This window comes from Podarcis gaigeae, assembly GCF_964106915.1.
Source record: "Podarcis gaigeae genome assembly, chromosome: 12".
Taxonomy (NCBI): domain Eukaryota; kingdom Metazoa; phylum Chordata; class Lepidosauria; order Squamata; family Lacertidae; genus Podarcis; species Podarcis gaigeae.
In genome coordinates this window covers 11,180,216-11,200,738 of record NC_139688.1, presented here as the reverse complement: position 1 = coordinate 11,200,738, position 20,523 = coordinate 11,180,216, and the positions used below count along the sequence as shown (strand labels likewise).

At 41.8% G+C, this 20,523-nt stretch overlaps 2 protein-coding genes across 16 annotated transcripts in view; one reads left to right on the top strand and one right to left on the bottom strand.

Annotated features, from left to right (window-relative positions):
• Nucleotides 1-936: 936 nt before the first annotated feature.
• On the bottom strand, nucleotides 937-13,639 carry LOC310827844 (uncharacterized protein C9orf152). Of its 8 annotated transcripts, none has more exons than XM_083704354.1 (5): nucleotides 13,535-13,639; nucleotides 10,581-10,687; nucleotides 7,949-9,925; nucleotides 7,668-7,845; nucleotides 937-3,152 (listed from the first exon to the last, which is right to left on the bottom strand). In XM_083704354.1, exons 4-5 carry the CDS (start codon nucleotides 7,843-7,845, stop codon nucleotides 2,608-2,610), a joined length of 723 nt encoding a protein of 240 aa, XP_083560480.1. In that variant the 5' UTR covers nucleotides 7,949-9,925; nucleotides 10,581-10,687; nucleotides 13,535-13,639; the 3' UTR covers nucleotides 937-2,607. The 8 variants fall into 8 exon arrangements, with proteins under 8 accessions (XP_083560480.1, XP_083560479.1, XP_083560478.1 ...); XM_083704353.1 differs by having other exon boundaries at nucleotides 13,470-13,578; XM_083704352.1 differs by lacking the exon at nucleotides 13,535-13,639 and adding an exon at nucleotides 13,087-13,205.
• Nucleotides 13,141-20,523, top strand: part of XYLB (xylulokinase) — a 116,672-nt gene continuing 109,289 nt past the window's right edge. For 5 of the 8 annotated variants that reach the window (XM_083704190.1, XM_083704185.1, XM_083704187.1 and 2 more), the window contains exons 1-3: nucleotides 16,775-16,868; nucleotides 17,094-17,176; nucleotides 17,479-17,548. In XM_083704190.1, the coding sequence (XP_083560316.1) occupies nucleotides 16,788-16,868; nucleotides 17,094-17,176; nucleotides 17,479-17,548 (234 nt within the window). In that variant the 5' untranslated portion in view covers nucleotides 16,775-16,787. Of the gene's footprint in view, nucleotides 13,279-16,774; nucleotides 16,869-17,093; nucleotides 17,177-17,478; nucleotides 17,549-20,523 lie in introns of those variants that run through there. The other 3 variants (XM_083704189.1, XM_083704186.1, XM_083704188.1) reach the window with 1 other exon arrangement.

The window sequence follows — 20,523 nt, the reverse complement described above, 5'->3', positions numbered from 1 at the left end:
GGTAACATCCATACTGTGCATTTTAAACATATGGCTCCCCCACCCCAAGAATCCTGCAAAATGTAGTTTGCTAAAGATGCTTGGGGGTAAACTACAGCTCCCAGGATTATTTGGGAGAAGCCATGTGCTTTAAATGTATGTTGCATATAATGGAGTTGTCAACTCCCCCCCCCCCTTTGTGCATTTAGTGGCTGGCACAGAAGCACGTGATTTCGTTGTAGGAAAATGGATTTCATTCTGTAGCATCTTACAACCAACATGTTTTTGTATAAGGTTTTGTGACACACCTCAGTCATGTTTTTTCCTAGGCAATGCAGGTTGGAGTGGGTTTCCACCTCCCAACAATGCCCCTCGAAGAACAACAGGTTATGGATATGTTTCCAAAGAAGTATGGGAGGGGGCATTGCACATGTCATAGAAGAATAAAAAGTGCTTTTAAAATAAGAGGAAAGAAGGGAAGGAGGCTTCCGTTTTGTTGTGTGTAACTTTTCATCCTTGACATTTTAATGATTTTTCCCCCACCCCACTTAAGACTGTGGGTCTTTATATCTCCATTTCCTAAGGCCCTCACAAATGTGCCAAAAAGGTTCATACTAGAACTTTCACCACCATGCTAGTTTGCAGTGACTAGGGAGAAAAATGCATCATGCATTTTTACTAAAGTAATACAAATATCCACTATGGTCTATGGACACACTCAAATGTAACTTCAAACTATGGTTTGCTGTTATGAGAACATGCCTTGGATTTTCTCCTTTGCCTCCCTCCTCTGGCATGAGAAGCCAAAGTCTTGTCACAATGCATTATTGTAATATATGAATGAAGCCTATGTGTACACACATCAAAGATTAATTTATACACATAAAACCAAAAAACCTTCAAAATGAAACATCAGTACAGACTCTCAGGAGCAGATTATGAAAATAAAACAACTGGTCTGGATGCAAAGTAGAACTGTGCTTCCAATTTATATTTCTTACAAAATAACAACATTTCCGTGAATTGAAAAATCATATTACAAGTCATTAATTTATTTCAGTGATGCGGAAAAGCATATGTGCTTTCTGACATGCAGCTGAGAAAACGATGTGGGGAAAATGGGAAACGTATATATTTACATATTAACTATATTTAATCTTGAGAAGGGCAGGAAAAAAGAGGATCAACTCCAGATTTTAGAAAGTGCAGGGGGGTGGGAATAATTTGTTTCAATAAAGAATTAACAAAGCAGTATATGTCAATCATTCTTATTAATACTGAATTCCAGTTCATGAAAATAAGACATTTCTAGAAATAGTATCACTATCACCACTTTATAAAAATGCATTTCATAGTTATATCTACACCTGAACAAAATTAGCAGGGCATTTAGAGAACCACTGTGGGCTTGTTTACATGGTCTAGGGATCACAGATTAACAAAGACATAATAAGAACCCTTCAACCTGATCAAACCAAAGGTGCAGCTAGTCAATCATTCTTTTTCTAACAGGAGCCAAATCTGCATTATTGTTCTGCTGCTTTTTCATTATTATATTATAGTAAAGGCACATGAACTTATGAACCATTGCAGGGTTAAAAAATTTTCTACACAATGAACCTTCAAAATGCATTTTCAAATAAGTCTGAACACTGAGTAGTCCAAAATAGCTTTTAAGCAATCATTCCTTAACAAGCACATCAAAGGTATTTGGTAAAATATTAGAAAGTGTTCACAGTTAACTCCCCCATTGCAGGGCCAGCTGAATCCAATAAGCAGAGACCATTGTTTGATTGCCTGAACTCTGTCCAGTGGTTTAACTTTTGTTTCTTGCCAGCAAACCACAGTCTCCTGTTGTGCTTTGTTGTTGGCTGACAAACCTTGGCTTGCTTTAACTATGGTGTCATATTTGAACCCATGGAAGGGTACGAGGCAAGAGCAGCTGGAAAATGAACCAAGCTTTGGAGAAACAAGCCATGTTTGTTTGACCATCTGTGGGAAAAGTCTTGGTTTTTTAAAACAAATCATGGGTTAGCATTATACATCGTGGAGGCTGATAGAGGCAGGAGAATTTCAGAGTCTCCAGACTAAGATCTGAGGTTGGTAGATATTGTGTCCTGCTGTTTCCTGGGCTACAGCCTTCATTTCTCTCATTCCACAGAAGTGAGTTGAGTGAAAGTCCCTTTTATTTAGAACAGAGAAGTTAGGATGAATTCAAAACCCCCTGAGAAGACCAAAGTTGCTCTTTGGATACAAATTCAAATATGTGCATGTGTGGACAACTCTGATCTAATTCAAAAGGTGCGGGGAGTGGATTAACAACTAAAGAATACCCAAATGTGAACAAGCCCTTTGGCACAGGAGATGGAGGCAAAAGAATATTTTAGCCAAACGTTTAAAATAGCTTGAGCTCTCCCACCCCTATGTATGAGCAGTTTTTCCTTTCCCACTCAGGGTAACACTTGTGTAAGCTGGGCTGTACATGGCTACAGCCACAGCAATTCCTGTGACCACAGGTGTTGAAATCCGATCACAGTTGCACATGTGACCAGAAGGAACATGCAGCTGCTTCTGTGTAGGATATTCTGTGCATAGCAAGACTTGGCTTCCTTCCTTAATGAGATGCTCTCACTGTGAAACATACAATCCAAGTCTTCTTGCAGCTTCAGAGATCTTGTGAGTTTTCTTCTGAGGGAAAGGGTAATAGGGTAGCTTACTAGATGTCGGTGCCAATTTTGAGACTGAAATTTGAGTGTGTGTCCAAGCTGGTGAAGTAACTGAGGTCAAATGTGAATAAGAACTGTCTGTCGTTTCAGCAGGGCTCGAATTTTCCTGTTCGCTGAGTATTCCAGCAGATTGTTCACTTCCTTTTAATAATTCTTCGCTTGTCATCACTCTCTCCTTATGAGACAGTATTTCACTGTCAGCGCTAACCTGTTCATTGCTTTTTTGGACAGCACCCAAGGGAACTTCCTGGTGTTCTCCATGTGCAAGACGGTGAATCTCTAGATGTATACGCCAAGGTGAACTGTCTTGTATATTTTCACTGCAGGGCAATTCAAGGCTAACCTCTCTGACAGGAGCACGCTCTTTAAATGCTTTTGCTTTCCTCATTTTCTTGTTAATTAAAACAGCGCTGACCATCGATTCCCCTGGGACTGTCTCATTCTCACCTGTGAAGAAAATATATGTTTGCATATTACACGTGGCAAAGTAGTACAAACTTGATGGGATTGTTCACATTTGGGGCTGTTGTAAATATAGGTAGAAAGGAGCAAGAGACTCCCCCTCACTCCAGATCAGCAACCACAAAAATCTGTTGTTGCAATCTGATGAACGATCTTAACACATCCCAGAAAGATTGGCTGCCTTAGCATAATCTAATCACAAATGAATCACATGTAGAAAATAAATGCAAGATTGGGCAAGTTAGGTCCCGCTAGTTTTCTCTTTAAGTCAGATGTGAAGAACTTACTTGCTTGTGTGGGCCAATGCTGGCCTGCAAAGCCATTTCCCCAAACCACATCTGCCTCTCATTCAGCCAGAGTCACTGGGTGATGTCGGCCAATGGCTGGGGTGGAATTCACTTCTGTGTTGCTGTGCCCATCAGTTCCCCATGGGGAACTGGTGTGCCATTGAAGCAGCAGGATTTGACTCTTACTCATCAACTGGTAAGTAGAAAACTAGAGCCCTCATCAATAGACACAGGAGCCAACACCTAGGGATCGAGGTCCTTCCCCCCCACCATTTTAGTCCCTCTCATTGATGGACATTGCCATTCAAATAGAGCTGCTGCATGCTCCTTTACCAGCCTGTTTCCTGCAAGAAGGTAAAGGTAAAGGACCCCTGACAGTTAAGTCCAGTTGCGAACGACTCTGGGGTTGCGGTGGTCATCTCGCTTTACTGGCTGAGGTAGCCGACGTTTGTCTGCAGAGTTTTTCTGAGTCATGTGGTGAAACCAGAGCAGTGCACGGAAATGCCGTTTACCTTCCTGCTGGAGTGGTACCTATTTATCTACTTGCACTTTGACGTGCTTTCGAACTGCTAGGTTGGCAGGAGCTTGGACCAACAACGGGAGCTCACTCTGTCATGGGGATTCGATCCACCAACCTTCCGATCGGCAAGCCCAAGGCTCAGTGGTTTATACCACAGTGCCACACGTGTCACTTCCTGCAAGGAACCTCCTGGTAAAACAAATCCCACTCACATGAGTCAACTTTGATGTGATCGTGCCATCAGAAACCCTCACCTCACTTCTCAAAGGTGGCCTATGGTATAAGGGGGTAGATAGATATCTGGCCTGCTGGACCGCTGAACCCACCCCTCATCTAGGTCAAACAATATGTATTCATATTTCCTCCTAGAACTCTTAAGTAGTGAATGGAAACAAGGTGACTTATCAAGGATACCATAGAAAATTTGTGTGGTGGCAAGGAGTACAGTCCAGAAAATCCGTGCCATTTTAATTGGACAAACAACATTTTTTTTTTTGCAAAACACTTAACTACAGTAAGTTTTATAGAAGGATTCACCAACTTTGGGGGTCCAGTGTGCATGCCACAAAATGGCTGCCACGGCGACATGGCATAACACAAAATGGCTGCCACATCTAGAAGGAGAGATTTCTCCTCTGTTCTGAACAGATGGGAGGACAGATGTTCAATCCTGATATCTCGGGTTACATGCACTTCAGGTTACATACGCTTCAGGTTACAGACTCCGCTAACCCAGAAATAGTACCTCGGGTTAAGAACTTTGCTTCAGGTTGAGAACAGAAATTGTGCTCCAGCGGTGTGGCAGCAGCAAGAGGCCCCATTAGCTAAAGTGGTGCTTCAGGTTAAGATCAGTTTCAGGTTAAGAACAGACCTCCAGAATGAATTAAGTACTTAACCCGAGGTACCACTGTACATTTATTGAGGTCTTTCACAGCCACCATAGGAGGCATCAGATTGCTGTCTCCTGTTTATAGTGATCTTATGTTATGACTAATTTTGCCACTTTCACATCTTGGTGGACAGGGAAGAGCAGGAAAGGTGCACATACACAAAACTATTTACCTTGCAATTTTTATTATTGCTAAATTCTCAAGTAGAAACATTGTTCCCACATAAAAATGCCTCAGATCAATTATTCTGTTTGTGCTTCTTTTTATTTTTTTTTAAACCCTTTTCACAATCTTTTGCCAACATAAATCTGAACATTTTGGTAAGCCTATCTTATTTTCTGGGACCAATTCCAAAGGGAGTGAACACATCATCCCATTGGAAGGTGGAGAACTGCCACAGCGTACAATAACCACATTGTACCCAAATAGGCTATTGTTACACTTTCAAAAATGTGAGTGGAGCACCATCTTCTCAGTGCAACAAAATGTTTGGTTTTGGTTTTTTTGCAAGGTCCTCCCCTTTGCCTTTGATGAGAATCCTGATCAAAATACAGATTTTCTGACCTTTTTTTTCCTGATAGGGACATGTTGGGGAATAGGAAGAAGCTGGAAAAGTGAATTACCTGCTTTAAAAAAAGAAAGAGGGAGTAGATGAATGGGCACAACTGATTTAATATGTCTTATGCTCTTCATTGAGGGATTCATACACCTGCCAATAAAGAGGAATTCCCAAATTTTGTCATTAGTGAGGGCTCTTCCACACACTAGCTATTTTTTTCTGCAGCTGACAGATAGGTTCATTCAGGCCTTCCTAGATAATCCAGATGATTGTGATGCAAAATCATGCATTCCAGTGTTTCCTGTTATCCTCTTGTTAAAAACTTACTTTGCTACTTTTCTGATGCAACTGCAATGACAACCTGGCAAGGCACTATAGATAGCTGAGTGGTCTGCAAGTCAGTTGGCAATGTGGCTGGTGAAGACCTACCTTTCTGTGTTGCCACCATTGCCACTCCTGTACCCGTTAAGTTCTTTCAGAAAGGCTAAAATCTCACAGATTAGCTTCTCATCATTTCCCATTCCCTGCCAAGCAACTGGTTTTCACCTGCATGTTTACATTATACTGTAGAAGGACCTGCAAAGAGACGTTCTCTCCTTTGGCTAAGGAATTGTCCAACATTATATTCTAGGAGGCCAGAACAAATTGGTTAGGAAGGTTCACGGTGACATTATTTGATAACCAGTAATCCAGAGCAACATGTTTTCTCCTAGTTACATATTACCACCTAGGACCTGGCAAAGCTACGTGTACTGTTTTCACATGATTGCCTTTCACAGTAACATTCAGTAAAATTTCAAGGTGAATCTTAGCAGGCTGCTAGGTTCTTAAAGTAATTATATGCTCCCTACGCATGTTTACTCAGAAGTTCCTGTTGCATTAAGAGGACTAACTCTCAAAAACATATGCACTAGATTGCAACCTAAAATGGTTACATACTGTTGTATTGTGTGTTGTGTAGATAAGAATGGATAGCATTTATGTAGATGCTATCCGATATAATTAACATTTTGTTCTAAGAAACATCATGCAAGCAAACTAAATTTTTATAAAATTTGTTAGTCACTTTATCTTGCCCAAGACAACCCCTAGTGACTTTGTACTGGATCAAACACTGTTGGTCGAAAATAAGTTTAATCCCATTTTCCATGTTTCTTTGGAGGTAAGCCTGAAAAGAGTTTACCCTCAAGTTGTGTTTCAAATTATCCTTACCAAACTTTTTTCCACATCAGCATCTTTTTTTTGCCATTATTTTACCTGAATCAGTTAATTTAACAAAACATAAGAAATTACTTACATTGCTTTTCTCACTTTCTGGGACTAACACAACAATTCTCTATACAAAACAGCTCTAATCCAGAGAAGTTAGTCACTCCTGCTGTATCAGTGAGATTATCTCTTATGTTCAGTACTAGAGACATATCAGAGTAATAACTGCCTTCTATAGTTTAAAGAAACTGGGGGAACAGCCATTGGTGTTTCTTTCTCCCAATAACTCTTGGTACAACCTGAAATGTATTTTGCTCTTAATACCGACTAATTTACTTACCAGTTTCAGAGTGGGGCTTCTTCATCATGTTCAACTTCCCCCCACCTTGCCCCTTTTCCTCTTTTGTCATTTTTTTTGCTAAACATCCTACCTGAACAAGAGTTCTGGAGAGCATAAAAGTTTGCTCACTATTTTCTAGCATTTTAGCTGATAATACCCAGCTGTGGCTTTCTTTGTGGACTGAAGCTGAAATTTGTACTATGACAAGACCCACATTTAATAAGTATATCACAGAGCACATTTATCTAAAATATATTCTTCCCCCCACAAACATGAAAGAAGTGTTAATGTTTGGCTTTGCTAACTATTATGACTGTGCATAACAATGTGAAAACAATTCCCATAGGGAGTAGATGAATAAGGCTGTAAACTAGGCAAGCTTACCAGGAAGCAAGTCTCATTTAACAATGTGGGGCTTGCTTCTGAGTAAACATGCATAGGACTGGGCTGTCCATCTGTTACAGCAAACACAGTAAGAGTCTTATGGCACCTTAAAGATTAGCAGACTGTATAGTGTATGCCGCAATACATCTGTTAATCTGTAAGGTACCTCGGATCTATTTCTTATGAAGGCATTGTACTTAACTTTTCAAATGTGAGCATAAGCTTAGTGCAATTGTAAAAATTAATGAACATTTTCAAGGCTTTTTTGTGGACCCCTGGTTTATAAAGTTTTAGCCAAGTCTAAAACTTACCTGTTTTAAACACAATAATGTGTGTCTGCAGTTTTTGCTTCTGTTTTAGACAGTCGTATTGCTCTTCAAGCATGCTTACGTCCATCTTGGTTGGCTGCCCGGAACAGTCTGAGGCTCGTTGCTTTGATAGATGAGTCACTAAGAAAATACCACCCATATATTTATAAGCCTTCACCATCTGTTCCCATAAGAAAGACAAAATCAGGCAAAAGCAGAGCGTTTCCTTCATTGTGCTTGCCAAAAGGCAAAGGGTGTTGGTAACATCTGAAATAGTCACTCACGAGCCAGGCAATGGCTTTCTTGCATTGCTTGGATTCCCTTCAGTACCTGGTGCAGAGCTGCTGATTTCAATCAACTGAAATATCAACTTTGCTTCAAATACATCCAGTGTGTCCTGAACCTCTGAAAGCAAAGTTAATGACAGGAACTGTTCAGCTGGAACCGGTGTTGACTTAAGTCCAAACATATGAAGCCTTGCCAAAACCCACAGTGAAATACAAAACCTCATTTAACACAGCCAAATGCACACAAAAGGCTAAAAGATGCTGGTTGATGTAGCAATTTTAATTTTAAAGCGACACAGTTATATGTTGGCAGCATGTCACTTTCGCTGTGATGATATATAATTTCCCCATATTTATTTTATAAGATTTGATTATTATTGTGGTAAACTCTGTGATAACTGTTTTGCTGCTGCTCCCACCCCAACTATTATTATTTTATTCATCTCCTATTCCTAGATATTAAGATAAAAAAAATGTAAAGGGCATAGAGTTGCATAGAATTGGAAATTGTAATACGCAGCTTCTCGATTGTCCACAAGTACTGTACATTTCTGTTGTGAGGTATTGATTTCTGATTTGTACCAATTTCACCCTATCAATATTCCATAGAATGACGCATCCATCTGTTTTCTACTCTCATCTGTTTTCTTCTTCTGTTGAGTATGGCTATGGAATTAAGTCTTTAGATGAAACTCCCCTGTAATTATATCCCCTTTAGCAAAAATTTGTTGTTGTTGGGTTTTTTTAAAATGTTCCACAGGAAAAATAATTGTTCCACATTAGGTGCATGAATCGAATCCACTGTTATCTCTTGAGTGTTATCCAAAAAAACAATATGCAGGTGCACTCCTCCTTAGTGAGAAGTGATCCTCTTTCATTTAATTACTTCTCCCATACCCTTAACTTTTAAAATAAATATTTTAAAATAGCCGGTAACCGGAACTCAAGACATGTATCATATTTCTAGGTGTCCCCTTCTTTGTTGTGATATTTTAAATAAATATTAGACATAGCCCAGTGTTGAAAACTGAAACCAAATGTTCAGCTCAACAGTTACCCACAAATGATGGGAACAAAACACTCAGCTGCATCTTTGGAACTTTTGTCATTACATTTCCACCTCAACACTGAGTAAGTCTAGTAAAAGCTATGTGGAATAAAGAGTGAGCAGAAGTTCAGCTACTTCTCATTTGTTGGTCATAATTAATTGAGTCATCCCTGCATTACACCTGCATTCAACCTCATATTACACACAAAGAAGGGCTTCAAATGAGGATTGCAGGGTCTGGGTGTTTCTATATGAGGAGAGACATTCATTGAGGTATTGTGATCCTGGACTGTTAAGGGTTTATATATTCAGAGGTCCTGACAGATCAATGTGCTCCAGAGTGATGGAAACACAGAAAGAATTGATGATGCCTATGGAGGGGCAGCTTAATAAAATGAACACTAGGTTGAAAGCAGTTAATAAAAAAGTCCTCCAGGGGAAAGTAATACCAAAGGAGATAGGAGGGTGGGGGCATAGCCAGGCTGTAGGAAGATACCTACCTGGGGCCACTGGAGGACTATTGGGCCCTTTTCACTTTTTGTAGAATGCAGCAAAAATCAGAAGTCTAATCTGAGTAGTATCTCACAAGCTGATTTTGATGAACTGTAAAGAGTCTCCATCTGCGTTATTCAGTAAGTGCACACTTTTAACACTTGGGAGGGTGCCGCCGGTACTGCCTATCCTTGAGTGCTCCCAGAAAAAAAGCACTGTGTAGAATTATGTAATTCCAGGTGGTCGTTTTGACCTTAAGCCTGACATTTCATTTTTGGATCTTGGCGACATAAATAGTATATTCACAGTTTAACAAATACATTTTATTCTTTAACGCTACTTAACTTCAGTGTAGATCACTGTGAGGACTGTGCAAAACATGGAACAGTCCAGGGGAGGTTCTGCCAAATAGTCCTTCTGAATGTACAGAGTGGCTGCAATAAAATAATTCAAATGAAGAAGGAACATTTCTGGATAGTCCTTAAAGTGGAACACTTTCCCTATCCCAAACTGTTTCTTTTAACAATACAGCAGCTGGTCCTGCTCATTCCCTCTCCAAGGTGCCCCTGTCCACTAAAGACTATTTGTATTGTAGAAGGCAAAACCAGCAGAAACTTTGATATCCCTGTGTGCCTTTACTGAATGTGAACCTCTGTGAAGGTGCATGGGAGTCAGCAATATGCACTCCTGTTCTGAAATGTGTGAACAGTACAAAAGAGAGATGTACGCTCTGGATAACTTCCATAGGGGTAATACTTGCTTTTGTTAATATTAATATTATTTTGGACTGTGACTGTGTACAGATATCTTTAAAACACATTTGAAGCACATTTCCGCCCTCAAAGGTTCTGGGCAATGTAGCTCACCACTTATTGAGTTACAATTCCTAGCATTGCTTAACAAACTACAGTGTCCATAATTATTTTTTGGGGGGAATGTATATGCAGCCTGTGTGTCATTGTTACCCAGCCCTGACTATGCTATCTTTAGGAACAGGAAAGCAAAGGATGGCACATTTAAACAGGGCACAGCCATGGCTTCCCCAAGACATTTTGCTGCCTGAGGCAAATCTCCCCTCATTCCACTTACAGAAACCAAGCAGTATGCCAGCTGAATCTTACTTCATCACCAGTGATCCTCCACTCTGCCTAATAGTAGGGTTGGCTCTGAGTTCAGCAAAGGTGGTCAACTTTTGTCTATAAAATTAAAATAATTTATTAGGTGTTAATTCAGGTATTTAAGTAAAAAAAGTACTGAATATGAAACTGCTGTTTTGTATTATGGCCCATTGAAGAGCAAAGCAAAAAGGCCTGGCTTTTTATTGGGTAGCTTCTAATCAACGTCAACATTAATTTTCAAGCAGAGTTTGATAACGCTCACGTGCAAAATGAAAAGACCTACTTAATCTACTGTTACTCTATTGCTAGCTTTAGGTATGTTCACAGTAGAAAACTGCTGAGTTATTTTCTTTAAGCCGGAGGACACTGCGGTCAAACTTTGGGGGTGTTAGCTTTCTGCCTGTCCTACAAGACTTAGTGCAATACTTCTACAGCAAAACAATTGTCAAGCAGGCTTCACACATCCATTGTTGGGTACCTTTTCACTATGCTATTCTCAGTCTGGCCCAGCTGCTCAGTGTTAGGAGGAAAAGCTGTTCTTGTTTATTTTCTGCATGCCATGCATGCATACTGCCATTTGGCTTGGGCCTCAGGTTCAAAGAGTGGCTCAGATTTAGATGCTTGTTAATTTGGGGCCATTCAATAAGTTTTGCAACTTGTTTTTATGTGCATCAAACCAAAACATGACCCACACTCTCTCCTTAGATCTGCAGGTATTTGGTAAAATACTTTTTTACCAAATAACCTTTTTCATATTAGAGTTAAAAACTTTCACCAATATTAATAGAAATGATGCTACAAGATTAGACCATGACCAATGTGCTCGTAGACCAGCTGATTACAGAAACAAATGACTCAATTTTCTTTTGTGGGGGGCACCTTTTTCTCTTTCCATGCATTTGTCTTTTTTTTTAAATTGCTAAGAGGGCCTCAAAACCTGGCTTAGGCCTGTTGGTAACTGACCAGGAAAGAGATATTGAGTTTGTGGGGAATATCTCAATTAATATGTTGATGCAGTAGGAGGCAACTGTGAAGTCCTTGCTAGAAATCATTAGGAAAGGGACTGAAAGGGCCACAATAAATGTGATAATGTGGACCCCTGGAAATCCTTGAGTGCATTTCTAATAGAGAAGTTATGGTAACCTGTTGCTTTGTGAAATTGCAAGTAGCTGCCCCCATTTGGGGCAGAAATACAGCCAATATGTGAATCACAAATATAAAGTTGAAAGCTAGAACATAAATTGCTATATGGTGCAAATTGCTACATGTAACACAGGTTTCCAACATGCATAGTAACACAATGTAACAAAACACGGTGAATCAGCAACACTGAATCAGCAAAATTGCCAGTGCTTATTGCGCATGTGTATTAAACATGAAATAAGGTAAATGATGTACGATTGGTGAAAATTGAAATGCTTTGTTTGAAACTTTATAAATACCACTGCCTGAACCACCGGGCATGGTTGCAGTTTTGCAGAACGATCCGACTGTAACCTATTGCTTTGCAATAAACAATGTTGGGCTCCTAACTCCTCACATTTCTGAGTTTTTATTGGCTTAAACTCAGGAGATAAGCTATTTTTGGCTTACAACAAAACTGCCAGTTCTGTATAATGGTGTTGTGAAAATCTTTGGTGTGACCATACTTCGAATACTGTTCGAGTAAGAAAATCTTACTCTTTCAATGTAATTTGATTTATTCTACTGTACATTAAAAAAATTAAAGTTGGTTCATTTAATTTTTTTTTTAACAAATAAGTCTTAAATTCTTTTGAAATGACTAGCTTGGTTTCCATCTGCCATTTTAAACACAAATTGTTATTTTTTAAATAAAAAAATCCTTGTCGTCAGTTAGCCATTATGAGTGAGGCATGGCAGCATACTGATATATTGAAACTGAGGCCAAAGTTTTGCTGGTTACACAACAACCAAGATCCATTATTTTTGAGGATGGAAATCCCTTCATTTGAATCTGAATTCCAGCAGCCAAGCCATTGCCAGCCACCAGCCCCCTTTTTTGGGTCAGCCTCTTGTGATATGCTAGGCTTTTGTTTTTAACCTTGCGTTTTCCCCTTTCCTTTCCTTTCCAAACTAACTGTTTTACTGTTAATCTGAACAAGACCATAGTTTAATCTAATTTCCCGGTCTTGGCTGGGGAGGGCGGGGTATAAATAATAATAATAATAATAATAATAATAATAATAATAATAATAATAATAATAATAATTTCCTCTTAAGTGCCCTGACCGACACCATTCATTTGCTGTGTGATTTGTATATTAAGAAGTGTGGGGACTGAAGTGCCGAGAAACCTGAGGTAAACAGCCCCCGAGAAGAGGCCGCTCATACCGGGCAACCAGGCCACCAAAACGCCGCTTCGACCCCCGGGTCTGGGCGGGCGAGCGAGCGAGCGAGAGGCGGGTCCTGCTTCACCGCCCCCGAAGGGGCCGCAGGGCGGGCGGGTTAATAACTACCAGGGCCCGGCGCTTGGGCACAGGAGAGAGGCCGGGCGAGCCGTTTCTGTGAGGCGGCGCTGAGGCAAAAAAAGCGGGCGCCGGGCCTGCTTCCCGCCAAGCGAAGACGACGGCGAGGCCCACTCGCCTCAGGCCGCCATGGCTGCTCCTGCCGAGCCCAGCTACTTGGGATGGGACTTCAGCACCCAGCAGGTACCCGTGGCAAAATAAATAAATAAATAAAATGGACGCGGCGGAGGAGGCGGAGCCGGAGGCTTCGGCCGCGGAGAAGGCCGAGCCTCCCCCTCCGCCCTCCCTCGCTTCGCGTTCCTGAGTCGCCTCAGGGACGGCGGCGCGGGAAAAGTTTCCTCTCGCCCAGCGCTCGGTCCCCTCTCCAGCCCCACCTCGGGGGCCTGGTTCGAGTCATGAGGGGGGCGGGGGAGGGAGAAAGGAAGCAGGCGCTCTGCACATGCTCTGAGGAAATCCCCTTTCGTTATCGCAGGACTCGGGCACAGAGGAAGGCCCCGGGAGCCTCTCTGATGGGATGGGCAGAGGCGATGGTTCGTTCCCCGCCTCTAGGTCAGTGTTTCGCAAACGGGGGTCTCCAGCGGCTTTTGGACTACAACTCCCATGATGCCTAGCTGGCAGGACCAGCGGTCAGGAATGATGGGAATTGTAGTCCGAAAGCAGATGGAGGTCCAAGTTTGGGAAACCCTGGTATAGAGCCAAGCAGGCAGCAGTATTAGTATTAGTATTAGTATTAGTATTAGTATTAGTATTAGTATTAGTATTAGTATTAGTATTAGTATTAGTATTATGTCACTTTGTTTTGCCCTAGGCAGCCTAGAGCGTCTTACAACCATAGCTGTCAACGTTTCCCTTTTTAAAAGGGAAATTCCCTTATTCCGAATAGGATTCCTCGCAAGAAAAGGGAAAAGTTGACAGCTATGCTTACAACCAAACCAGCATGTGAGGATGACTGGTTTTATATGGTAAACCACCCTGGGATGGGATGAAGGCATGGAATAATAATAATGACTGAAGATTTTAAGTGTTGGCGAGTGTTAAGATTTGCCAGCATGCAACCGCCCCTCTGCAAGTATGCACAACAACATCAAATAAAGTCATGTTTGCTTTAAATTCTGGATCTGAGCGACTTTTCACACCTTACATAGAGGCAAGGCTGAGTGTACCCTTGAAGCAGGAAGTTACAGCCAGCCCAGGCACAGAGATTTTTGCAAACGTGTGCTTGATACATTCATACTTTGCACGTTCTCTTGCTGAAGTGCTGGGAATCAGGTGGGGAGAGCGTTGTTGCACTCAGGTGCTTTTGGACTTCCCATTGCGGCAACAGGTTGGCCACTGTGAGAACAGGATGGGCGTAGCCAGGATTTTTTTGGGGGTAGGTTTTTTTTTGGGGGGCAATCTTTTGTTTGGGGGGCAGAACTTCAGATTTGTACTGATTTTGAATTGATGGATTTTTTTGGGGGGGCAGGTGCCCCCATCCCCGGCTATGCCCATGGACTTTGGCCTAATCTAGCAGCCAGACTCTTAGAATATTCTTAAATGAATAGGAGCTACAGTGCACATAAATGTGGCTTGCTTAGGAAAACTTGCCAATGGATTTCACCTTTTGCCTTTTTGCAGCTGAGCTGTGGAATGTAGGTCTTTCTAGAACTGTTGAGTTTCAAATTTACAATGATTCCCCCTCTTCCTTTTCCCTTGGTTTTTATGATGTGGCACTACATCTCACAGTTCTGATAAAATCCTTTGGCAAACTGGAGAAATTCAGCCCCTTAGCACAGGCTTCAGCAATTGTACCTGGAAGCAAAGTCTACTTGCACTGCCTGAGTTCCAGCATATTTGAATGAGAAATCAAAGGTTAACCCATGAAGTTTAGTTAGTCATTACCTGCAGATTTTTGTTTAAAAAAATACTGTAACTTTCCTATAGCCCCAACCAAACTGATGAAGTGGGAGAAGTTCATATTACTAGATAGCATTTTCATTTGGACACTGCCGTTACACTTTTTAGAAAACATTTAAATACTCCTTTCTCTCTAAAGATCATAAATAGCAAGTGAGAAAGAAGGGTCTTAGTTCCTTTCAAGGGGTGGTAGGTGCAGACGGCAGGAGCCCAATGGTTAGAAATAAGGACAGCTTGCTGGTGCAAAGCAATAATTGCTAATTCATTCAAGATGCCGTCAACAGAGAACCAGCATGGTTTAGTGGTTAAACACTAGGACTTGGGAGGTAAAGGTAAAGGTAAAGGTAAAGGGACTCCTGACCATTAGGTCCAGTCGTGACCGACTCTGGGGTTGCGGCGCTCATCTCACTTTACAGGCTGAGGGAGCCAGCATACAGCTTCCGGGTCATGTGGCAAGCATGACTAAGCCGTTTCTGGCGAACCAGAGCAGGGCACGGAAACGCCGTTTACCTTCCCGCTGGAGTGGTACCTATTTATCTACTTGCACTTTGATGTGCTTTCGAACTGCAAGGTTGGCAGGAGCAGGGACCAAGCAACGGGAGCTCACCCCGTTGCGGGGATTCGAACCACCAACCTTCTGATCTGCAAGTCCTAGGCTCTGTGGTTTAACCCACAGCGCCACCCACGTCAGGACTTGGGAGACGAGGGTTCAAATCCCCACTCAGCTATGAAGCTCACTTGGTGACTTTGGCTAATCATGCAACCTAAGCTACCTCACAGGGTTGTTGTGATGATAAAATATGGGAGATCATATATGCCATCTTGAGCTCTTTGGAGTAAAGGTGGCATTTGTTGTTGTTGTTTAGTCGTGTCTGACTCTTCGTGACCCCATGGACCAGAGCACACCAGGCACTCCTGTCTTCCACTGCCTCCTGCAGTTTGGTCAAACTCATGTTGGTAGCTTCAAGAACACTGTCCAACCATCTCATCCTCTGTCGTCCCCTTCTCCTTGTGCCCTCAATCCTTTCCAACATCAGGGTCTTCTCTAGGGAGTCTTCTCTTCTCATGAGGTGGCCAAAGTATTGGAGCCTCAGCTTCAGGATCTGTCCTTCCAGTGAGCACCCAGGGCTGATTTCCTTCAGAATGGAGAGGTTTGATCTTCTTGCAGTCCGTGAGACTCTCAAGAGTCTCCTCCAGCACCATAATTCAAAAGCATCAATTCTTCGGCGATCAGCCTTCTTTATGGAACAGGTGTGACTCCAGATAGAAGTGGCATAGAAATGCAGTTATAAGTACCATAAAGTAAACAGTCTTTGCCAACCTGGTGCTCTCCAAATGTTTTGGACTACAAATAGCTTGATGGGAGCTGAAATCCAAAATACGTTGAGGGCACCAGCTTTGGGAAGGCTGAGCTAAGGTGATGTAGGGTCAGAACTGAAGCAATCTTTTTCCTTCCCATCCCACCTCTCCAATAAATTGACAGGATGAGTAGAAGTGAGGTTTTTATGAATGCGAAGATCTCTACAAAAACAAGATTGTAAAAAGCAATAGTGAAAAGAAAGAAGGGGCCAGTGGTGAAGGAAGAAGGGCAGGGGCACTCATGGGAAAACACGAAGCATTTTTCTGAACTAATCATGGGAATTTCAGTACTTCCTTAGTGAAACTCTAATTTGCTCCCAGGAAGTGGAGCACTAATCAAGGATCATCAGTTTCTGGAGAATGGGATGAAGTGCAGAATGAACTAGCTACTTGCTATTTTAGGTGACTGATCACACAGAAATTATTGATTCTTCCAAATGGAGGCATGCATTTTAGAATCAATGACACCAGTGGATATAATTAATTCTAGAAGGCACGCCACTGTTTGGAAGATACCTGTAGGTATCTGTATTGCATTTGAAATTGTTTTTATATCTATGTAATTGTTTTTACTGTTTTTTGCATATGTAATTGTTTTTACTTCTTGTATAAATGATTGTTTAACCGTTTCTATATACAATTGTTTTATACATGTTTTTATTATACAGTACTTTGAGATGCTTTATAGGAAGCAAATCCTAATGAAATAAATAACAGCAGCAGCAACATTTTCTTTTCTCCAGCTGAAAGTAATTGCTGTAGATGAACAACTGCGAGTCATCCATGAGGACAGTGTCAATTTTGACAAAGATCTTCCAGAATTTGGGTATGTTTCGTCACTTGTGCTTAATTTGGTCTAAACCTGCGTTGGCATTAAAATTCCCTCTGCATCTGGAGTACTTGCGGTTGGGCAGATCCTGTTCAAGGATCATAGAATGCTGTGCTTAAAAGTATTCTTTTAGTAACACTGCACTATCTTAGGTTTTCTTTTTGCATTCTTCTGACAATTAGGATTTTTAAGGGTAACTGTCCTTGCTGTGTACAAGAGAGTACTTGTGTGTTATTTGGGAAAATGCAAAGTGAAGTAATGAATTAGCTTTATTCACCTAGGCATTGTTTTTCCTGCAGCACTCAAGGTGGTGTCCATGTTCACAGTGACAGACTGACCGTGACTTCTCCTGTATTAATGTGGGTGAAGGTAAGTGATGTTTGAGTAATGTCGCCAGTGCCTGGAGAGGAAGGCTGGCGGGTTCCTGCAATTGGCTCCAATCCTCTCCCTTCTCCCCATTTGCCCTCCTGTCTTTTGCCCTATATGATTACCTTTTTCAAAATGACACGTTGCCTGTTTGCTCAGGTTTATGTAAATAGAGGCCTAGCAAAATCTCTGTGCCAACAAGGAAGATGCAATGATCTAGAATTACCTCTAACTATGGTTGACTCTATTCTGTGCTGCGGATGACATAATTCATTTTTCACTTAGAATATCCGGATTCAGGTCATTACTCAGCAATGAAGTACATTTGGTGGTCTTGAGTAAATTGTAAGAGCCGCTGCATGGGGCTCAAAAGGTTTTAGAAGTATCTTTACTGCACTTCTGAATCTTACAGTATGATGATTATCTGTTGATCTGCTACATCTCTACTAGTACATACTAGAGATGGGAATCAGACCAGTATTAGCAGTGGCCTTGTGGTGTAAAGGTAGTTTTCTGCTGTGACAGCTTTTTGCTTCTGAAAATGCTTGCCATGTCCTTGCAAGTGCTTGCTATGTGGTTCTGGGCTAATGCTAAACATAGTTGCTGTTCAGGTATCCTCACAGATGTCCTACCAAACTGAATGCAGCCCAGCAGCCATGTATGGTAGCCCATGTGGACCTTGATAAACTTTCTAGTTTTGCTGCTTTCCGGGAACAACCAAACACAGTCTCCTCAAGCATTTCTATCAGGTCACAAGAAGTGGCTGCTGGTCTGTGGTCAGTCTTGGGGATCACAAGTTCAGCAGGACTGGGTGAGGGATAGATTGTTGTTCATGGTGTTACGGCTAAAATCTGGGTGCGGGGCTACACTGCCAGCCCGGCTAGCTCAGTCGGTAGAGCATGAGACTCTTAATCTCAGGGTTGTGGGTTCGAGCCCCACGTTGGGCGCCAACTGTTACGGCTAAAATCTGGGTGCGGGGCTACACTGCCACCCAGCTCGTCGGACTAAGTGTCTGCGGGTCCCTGCGGAAGAAAATGAGCTCAGCCGGACAGGAGCAAAATGCGGAGATCCAAGGTTTATTGCGCAACAGGTTCAAGACGAGATTGAACAGCGAGAAAGGGGTGACATGAACTTTTGAAACTCCCTCCATGTCCCAGAATACAGTGCAAAATACATCCCAGTTACATCATGAATACATTAAGGAAAGGTTGGGTTACACAGATTACATCATGAATACATTAAGGAGAGGTTGGGTTACACCGGATTAACATAAGGAGGAAGGAGGGGGGAATATGCAGAGCTACACCGGATTAACATAAGGAGGAGGGAGGGGGGAATATGCAGAGCTGGAGATATGCGCAGATAAGCGCTTCCTGAGTGTATGCATAGTCTGTCACCTGGCAGTGCCTGGAGGAAAGGTTTGGCAGAGTGATTTTGACAGGATTGGGGTCTTGACACCTTACTTGAGGGATTATGGATATGGATTTTATAAATTTTAGTTCCCTTTGACATTGACAATTGGGAATAAATGGATATATTGTAGTGAAGAAGGTGAAGAAGACATGCCCCCCCTTCCGTAACAATGGAAATGAAACCCAAATGCGTAATGGTGTGCCCCTCTCATTGGGTAGCAGAGCAGGGCCTGTGCTTACTTCCAAAATCTTTTGTGCACACTCCAGATCCTTCAGTACAGTAGCAGGAGTGCAAAGTGATTACCTAGTACAGAGACTGTAACTTGGAAGGGCAAATCCCTTCCCTTCTTAATTAGGAGCTGCCATTGTTTTTAAATTTGGTCGCTTGGCTCTGTCTGTGTCATTAGATGATTCAGCTTCTTAGCTCAGCATTATTAAAATTACTTTACACAAGAAACCATTACATTTGCCAGACAATTTATAATTTGTTTGTTTTCTATTTCACTTGGAATGCTGTTAAGGATCCTTTTGACGCTGCAGTTTCCTGGATCATGTTTCTTCTTCTTTTTCTTCATTTCTTTAAGTAGTCACATTTTGTATCATTGTTTGTGATAACAGATGCATTAATTTCTAAATGATGTCGACGTTGTTTGGGATTAAGCTGAGTTTTGACATAATTACACTCTTTAACCACTTGAAAGCTGCATTACTCTTTCTTGCTTTTTATCTGTTTGTTCTTTGAGGAAGAGTAACCAGTTCGGCTCTGCTTTTTTTCTCGTTTGTCGAAGATTGGAGGTTTTTGAGTGGCCATTTTAGCTCTTATACCCCATCCCTAGATACATTATTTTTTCCCCTGGAAATAAAGCCAACTGACAAGTGAAATGTACAGTAGTGTGTACAGTTCTGGTTGCCTCACCTCAGAAAGTATATTGTAGAGTTGCAAAAGACTCAGGAAAGGGCAACCAAAACAATCAAGGGGATGGAGCAACTCCTTGATGAAGAAAGGTTGCACCATTTGGGACTTCTTAGTATGGAGAAACTAAACTGCCACTGCTGTGCTACCCATGGTGAAGCCATGGTTTGGCTTATTGTTATGTCCAAACCATGGTTTGTGATTTGTCTGGAGCTATAACTGAGGTTTGTCTGAGTCCGAGTTTGGATGTACTGCTTAGCCAAACCATGGCTTAACCATGGGTAGGGTGGGGACTTACACGTGAACTGGAGCCACCTAGCAGAGGGTATGGATGCTACAGATAATTCTAACTGCTAGTCAAATCTGTCTGCTTTGAGCGCCTCCCATCTGAGTAACAGCAGGGATCATCATTCCATATGGGTTACCTCTGTTAGTGTTAAGGGTCATCTAACCATGGGAATGGAGATGTTGCTTAGCAACTGGGCAGAGTGGCATGATGTTCATGAAGGTAACATGCACTCTGACTGGCTGTGTAGTTCTGAAGGAACCTTCTCCTCTGTCTGTTTGGTTGAATGTCTCCCTGTTATGTACAAGGCCTTAAATAAGAATGACAAAAAAACTTTCTCCTCAAATTACAGTTTTAATTCCGTTTC